The sequence below is a fragment of the Rattus rattus genome, chromosome 2, assembly GCF_011064425.1.
Source record: "Rattus rattus isolate New Zealand chromosome 2, Rrattus_CSIRO_v1, whole genome shotgun sequence".
In the NCBI taxonomy this organism is placed as follows: domain Eukaryota; kingdom Metazoa; phylum Chordata; class Mammalia; order Rodentia; family Muridae; genus Rattus; species Rattus rattus.
In genome coordinates this window covers 179514646-179521425 of record NC_046155.1, presented here as the reverse complement: position 1 = coordinate 179521425, position 6780 = coordinate 179514646, and the positions used below count along the sequence as shown (strand labels likewise).

The following is a 6780-nucleotide window of genomic DNA, read 5'->3' as shown; positions in this document are numbered from 1 at the left end:
AACCTAGGTGTCACCATGCATACCTGTGTTCCTAACACTAGAGGAGTGCTGTGTAAGGATCTGGTGTTCAAGGTCACCCTCAGCTACACAATGGTTTTTGTTTTTGAGACAGCATTTCTTTGTGTAGCCTTTGTGGCTGTCCTAGAACTTACTCTGTAGATCAGGCGGGCCTCAAACTCACAGCGATACACCTCTCTGTGCCTCCTCACAAGTGATGGGACTAAAGGCATGCACCACCTCTACCCGGTTTACACAATGAATGTAAATCCAATCTGAGTTATATGAGATCCTGTCTCAAAGAGAAAAAAAAAAGGTTAGATGGATGCATGGCAAAAAAAAAAAAAAAAAAAAAAAAGTCACTGAACTATGAAAGCCATATAGGCAGATAAGAAGTGTTTTCCTCAACTGCTCTCCACCTTATTTTTTGAGATAGGATCTCTCATTGAACCTACTATTGACAATTTTGCTAGATAGACTGGGCGGCCAGCCTCCTGGCTCCCCAGCACAGGGTGGGGTGGGGTGGGGTGGGGTGGGGTGGGTGAGTAGGTGGGTGGGTGTTTGAGATGTATACCACTAGACCAGCTTTTCCATGTGGGTGTTGAAAACCAAACAGGTCCTAATGTGTATGTAGCAAGCACTTTACAACTGAGCCATCTCCCTAACCAAATAAATAGGCATAGGTTTTTTAACATTTTAATTGACAACATATGAAAATTAGAGATTTTACAGACAGATATGGAACTGGCAAGCCTCATCTGGGCAGAATCCTCAGTTTTCTGGTCTCTACCATTTCCTAATGCATTCCACCCAGCCGGATTCTCTTATATGTGCAGTGTCTCTGTGGGTATTTATTTGAGTTTGGGATCTCAGTGAAAGACAAGAAACACATGTGGGTTTTAAGGAAGAAACAGGGGCATTCTCTCCAGAGGCAACTCATCCTTTTAGAAAAGGCTTTTGTTTATTCTTTGAAAATTTCATACATGCATACAATGTATCTCATTTAAATCCATGCTTCACTTCCCCCTCCAGCTCCCTCCCTCCCAGAACCTCCCCAATGTCTCCCTCACAACTCCATGTCCTCATATAATCAGTAATTTTAGCAAACTGAGTCATATTAATGTCGTGCATATGTACATGGGTCTGGGGCCATCCACTGGGGTGTGGCAAACCTACCCGTGACCACACCTTGAAGAAAAGGGACTCACCACCATAGCTACCATTTCTTCCTCAGGTAGAGGTGGAACCTCAGAAGCCTGCCCATCCATACACATTGAAATTATGCCTCAATTGATCTTGCGTGGGTAACCACAGGTCATATGTGTTATGTGTGCAACAGATATGTCATGGTCAGAGGACAGCATTTCTGAGCACCCATCCCTCATACTCATCCCCTGGGCTCTTACATTCTCTCTGACCCCTCTTCCATGTTCCCTGGTCCCTGAGAGAAAGAGTTGTTCCATTTATGGCTGGGCACTCACAGTCATTTGCCAATGCTTTCAATGGTAATATGTCTCTGTATTAATCACTATCCACTACATTAGGAAGCATCTCTGACAAAGGCTATAAACATACACATCTCACATCTTTTTCTTCTTTTCCTCTTAGGTCCTTGCTATGGTTGCCTATTCTCTTCATGCCCTCTCCTTGTTCTGGGTTTCCAGAGACGCATCATGGCCAATCTCTCTGCAGTATCTGTGTTCATTCTCCAAGGCTTCTCCACTGTTCCTGCATTACAGTTGCTGAGCATGGCCATCTTTCTTCTCATATACCTGGCTGCGGTTCTGGGGAACGTCTCTATCATGATAGCTGTGACTTTTTTTTTTTTTTTTGGTTCTTTTTTTTTTTTTTTTATCATGAGGGCCTTGCGCTGGCAAGCGCTACCACTGAGCTAAATCCCCAACCTGATAGCTGTGACTCTTGACCCCCATCTGCACACACCCATGTACTTCTTCATCAAACACCTCTCCCTGGTGGATCTCTGTTCTACATCCACCACCCTGCCCCGGCCCTGGTGGCTACCATGGCAGATACCAAAGAGATATCCCTCCCAGCCTGTGCATCTCAACTCTTTGCTTTTGTCTGCTTTGGCTCTCTGGAATGTTTTCTCATCACTTCCATGGCCTTTGACCGCTGTCTAGCCATCTCCAGGCCCCTGACATATGGTATTACCATGAGTTCTCAGATCTGTGTCTTTCTGGTAGTGGTGGCCTGGGTCAGTGGGCTCCTCTTTTCTACCTTCCACATGGTCAACACTTTCTCCTTGCCCTTCTGTGGCCCCAACGTGATTGATCACTTCTTCTGTGACATTCCCCCACTCATGCATCTAGCCTGTGGTGACACCCAAGGCCACGAGGCTGCAGGTTTTATAGTTAGTGGCTGTGTCATCATGACTTGCTTTGCCCTCACCTGCCTGTCTTATGTTCTTATTGTATACACAGTGGTTCACATCCGTTCTGCAGCTGGGCGCTGGAAGGCCTTTTCCACATGTTCCTCCCATCTGGCCACAGTGCTTCTGTTTTATGGCACTGGAAGTTCAGCCTACATGCAGCCCACAGCTCACTACTCCCCACTGCAAGGGCGCATGGCTGCCATATTCTATTCTATCCTCACACCAACTCTGAATCCACTTATCTACAGCCTGAGAAACAAGGACATGACAGCAGCTCTGAGGAAGCTTTCTGCACAGATTCCATCATAAAACCTGACATTTGGGGGTTGGGGATTTAGCTCAGTGGTAGAGAGCTTGCCTAGCAAGCGCAAGGCCCTGGGTTCGGTCCCCAGTTCCAAAAAAAAGAAAAAAGAAAAAGAAAGAAAAAAAAAAGAAAAAGAAGAAAAAGAAAAAGAAGAAAAAAAAAACTGACATTTGGACATGGGAAGGTCAAGAAACCAGCTTACTTTCCCCCTTGTAACCATGCAGAAGACCGTCAGAAAGGCCACTGTTACTGTTTAGAATAGTTACTGGCCACTTGTGTTGCTCTTTAGGGGCCAAGGGAAACTGTCTACTTATTAGCCCATGTGTTGACTGGTAGTTTACTTCTTTGGCAGTCCACTTTCTAGTGTTGCTATTTCCTCCAGACTGAAATATGTGGCCTGGTCAAGGAATGGAGAAGGCTTGAGTGGCTCATGACACTCACAAAAAACTTAGAAGATTCAACAAAGACTCTCCCAAAAGTTAAGCAAACAGTAGACTTGAGTTAGCTTCCAGAATTCTGTGCAGAAACACACAGTGACACAGCTTTCCCAAGACACTGACCTGTCAAGCTGAAGTGAAGCTGCCCAAGTCATTCACATTCCCCTACTTAACCCCACAACAGTGCTGCTGTAACTCACTAATAAACTCATTGATCATCAAACCAAATTTGGATAGAATCATTGCTTTGGTCTGACATTGTCCTGACTGGGCTAAGTAGGTCTTTTTGTGCCATAGATACTCATATATATATGCTTTTGTAAGATGGGGCTGGCTTGAGTAATGTAGTGTGGTCTGCTGACTGAGGTTTCTATGAGGCATTCAAATATCTGGATTCCTTGGCAATGCCAAAACCACCCTATTCCTGAGATGTTGGGATTTTAACATTGAGAAGTGTAAGAAAGGGTTTACCCCATAAGATCTACACATTGGGACTGGAGAGATGGATTAGCAGTGAAGGATGCTCAGTGCTCTTCCAGAGTGTGAGTTTGAGTCTGAGCATCCTCAATCAGGCAGCTCACAACTGCCATAATTCTAATTCTAGGGGATCTGATGCCATTTTCTGGCCTCAACAGGAACTGCACTCAAGTGCAGAAACCCACACATCAAAACACGCGCGTGCACACACACACACACACACACACACACACTCACACACACTCTCACACACACAAAGTTCACAAAAAATGCATACTTGTATATGTAAAAATAAATCTTAAAAATACATATTTATATGGCTGATACAAAGGCTAAACAAAATTAAAAGGTTAGCATCATATTTCTAGTGCTAATAGTAAATGTAAGATTGTTAATACTCAACCAGACAAGATAGCTCTTAGCAAGTAGAAATGTTGGCTGCCAAGCCTGAAAACTCAAGTTCAATTCCCAGGCAGGACTCACAAGGTGGAAGGAGAGAACTGACCCCTGAGTGTTTTCTTCTGAGCTTCACACATGTGCCTTCACACATGCTTAAATACACACACACATACAGTACACACACACACACACACACACACACACACACACAGTACACACACATGCACACACTTACATACAAACAACATAATATGTTTTTTAATCTTTTTTTTATTATCTCACATATTAACTCAGTATAACAAACCAAAAGAGTTTTCAATTAGATTTCAATGTAGAACAACAATCATGGTCATCACATCTTTTTAAAAGCAGAAAAATCACATGTACATATTCAGGCAACATGACTAAAGAACCAAAATTACAAAAATTACAAAGAATGCTGATGTAAGACAGATTAAGAAAACAAACAAACAAGTCAATGGCCCGGAGCCAGATCCGGCATTATGCAGTAAGACATTATCTGTCATTTGTTATTCTGATTCAAGGTTGGGATCCTTAAGGACTAGGAACCTTTTTACGAAGGTCAACCAGGTCCACTCAAGAGTGGCTGGTGTGTGTAATTAAATAAAAACCTGCACAATGAAGCACTCTGATGATTACAGGGGGTTAGATTTTGTAGGCTTGAGAACGAAAACAAAATGACCAAGTGATATAATTTAAGTCTTCTGGAAACATATTCAAAGAAGTACAAGACAAGCTGAGGAAAGCACATGGACCAAAGTAAGTCGGGAGATGGGGGCTTAATCTTTATTCTACAAAGAAAGTCTTCGATGTAAAAGGAAGCTATTCAAGAAAAATGATTGAAAAGAAGTGTAGGAAAACACAGTGTGTTAGCATTTTGTCTAACCTCCGCCCCACAGTACCCTGGAAATGCCCAGGCATGCCTGACTCACTGTAAAAGGGGCTGCTTGCCCCCCCCACTCCCTCTGGCTCTTGTCTTCTTCCTCCTGTTCTGTCCTCATCCCTCTTCCCCTCCCTCCACATGCTCACAGCGGCCTCTACTCCTCTGCTCTTTCTCTGTGCCTTTCTGTCTCTACTCCCCTCTCAACTCCCCTTCCCATGCCCTGAATAAACTCCATTCTATACTATACCATTGTTGGCTGGTCCCTCAGGGGGAAGGGATGCTTCAGCAGTGTGGGCCTGTAGAGGCACCCACTTCCCCCATACCTGACTACACATCGACCAAACATAATTTTTCCTTCTTTATCTTATAATGAAACACTCGAGACTCAGATTTAAAAACTGCAGGTTCACATCCCCCCTGCTACTATATGAAGAGCCAATGTTCACCAGCCTAAACTTCAGAGAACTGGAAAGCCCCCTCCTCCCACTGGTCAGTGTAAATGTCCCCATGGTCCAAGGGGAGAGTTCTTGAGCTTGAAGCTACCCCTGTGCTGCCCTTGAGGATGGAGACATTCAGTCTCTTCACTGACCTCATTCTAGGACATGTTCCCTCGGGTGAAAATTGTTCTTTTTCCTCCGAGATGATTCTTTTCTCGCTGCTGAGAAATCCCAGGCCTGGGTGAACTGCTCTCTGCACTCAGGGCACAGGCCTAGAGCTTAGCCACCAGACCACTGTGTGAAAACCTAGTGGACTGACCTGGCTGGAAGTCTCTCCGGTTATTGATAATATCCTCTGGATGCTGGCAGGGTAGTTAATAACCCTACTCTCACCCAATGGGTCAATCTTTGCCACCTTGTCCCTACTTACTGGGATGTCCTGGTTTAATTCACAGTATGCAGCAAACAATATCTCTACATGGCCACTAAATTGGCATTTTAAAACAACTCTCTTGCTAATGATCCATAGTGTAGGCTTCCCCCTCCCTGTTCCCTCAGTCTCTCACCATTTGCTCTGCTCCCATTCACTGCTTGTGAGAGATAGAGTTTTAAATTAGCCCAAAACTCAGCAACAGGACCTGACTCTGGAAGACAGATTGTTAAAAAACACAAGAGAACTACTTCGCTTATCACTGGGTGTAACTGTTCTGCCCCCGTGATGTTTATTTAAGCCCCCATTGTGCCCTCCAGCCACTGCATCCTGCACAGAGCATTCCAGGAAACCAGCCGGCCTGAAGCCTAACCAGATGTGTTTCCAATGCAGATGCTTCATCAACTCTGACAAACATTTACCCTGACAGGACAAGAGATGAGATCTACTCTTGGAATAATGAGGACCTGAGGACCCGACCCTTCTCCTGATTTAGTAGCTCTGTTCTAGGAACCAGGGAGCCATAAAACCTTTTGGTGTCCCCTTATCTCCTGGAGCCATAAAACAATCGGACAGTCCTGTAACTTGTGGTATCTTTGACATTCCCCTTTGACACCCCCTCATCCCCTGGGGCTCACAGCCTCTTCCTTTAAAAGGCCCTTCTCTCAGCCACTCAGAGCCAACACCTCTGTCTCCTCTGTGAGATACGTGTTGGTCCAGAGATCTCCGTAATAAACTTCACCTTTTGCGTCTTACATTCAAGATCAGTCTCTCCTGTGTCTGGGGTCCTCGACTTCTTGATACTTGAGGGTGGGTCTCCCTACGGAGATCTTTAACTTGAAAAGCAGGTCTGGCCCTGCAGGAGATTCGGTCTGCTGAAATGTTGCTTACCCACGCACCCACCTGCCCCTGTCCCTGTCTCTCTCTCTCTCTCTGTGTGTCCAGGAATCTGCTCCAGTATTCTGCCCACCAAGGCTGCCACCACCCCTGCCTGGATGCTGCA

The 6780-nt window shown here is 45.0% G+C and overlaps 1 protein-coding gene across 1 annotated transcript; it reads left to right on the top strand.

The window, feature by feature from the left end:
- The first annotated feature begins 1670 nt into the window (after positions 1-1670).
- Positions 1671-2698, top strand: LOC116892734 (olfactory receptor 5V1-like). The gene is given in 3 exon segments (XM_032894607.1): positions 1671-1799; positions 1902-2004; positions 2007-2698. Coding segments are annotated over 3 exon segments (924 nt in total).
- Positions 2699-6780: the final 4082 nt, after the last annotated feature.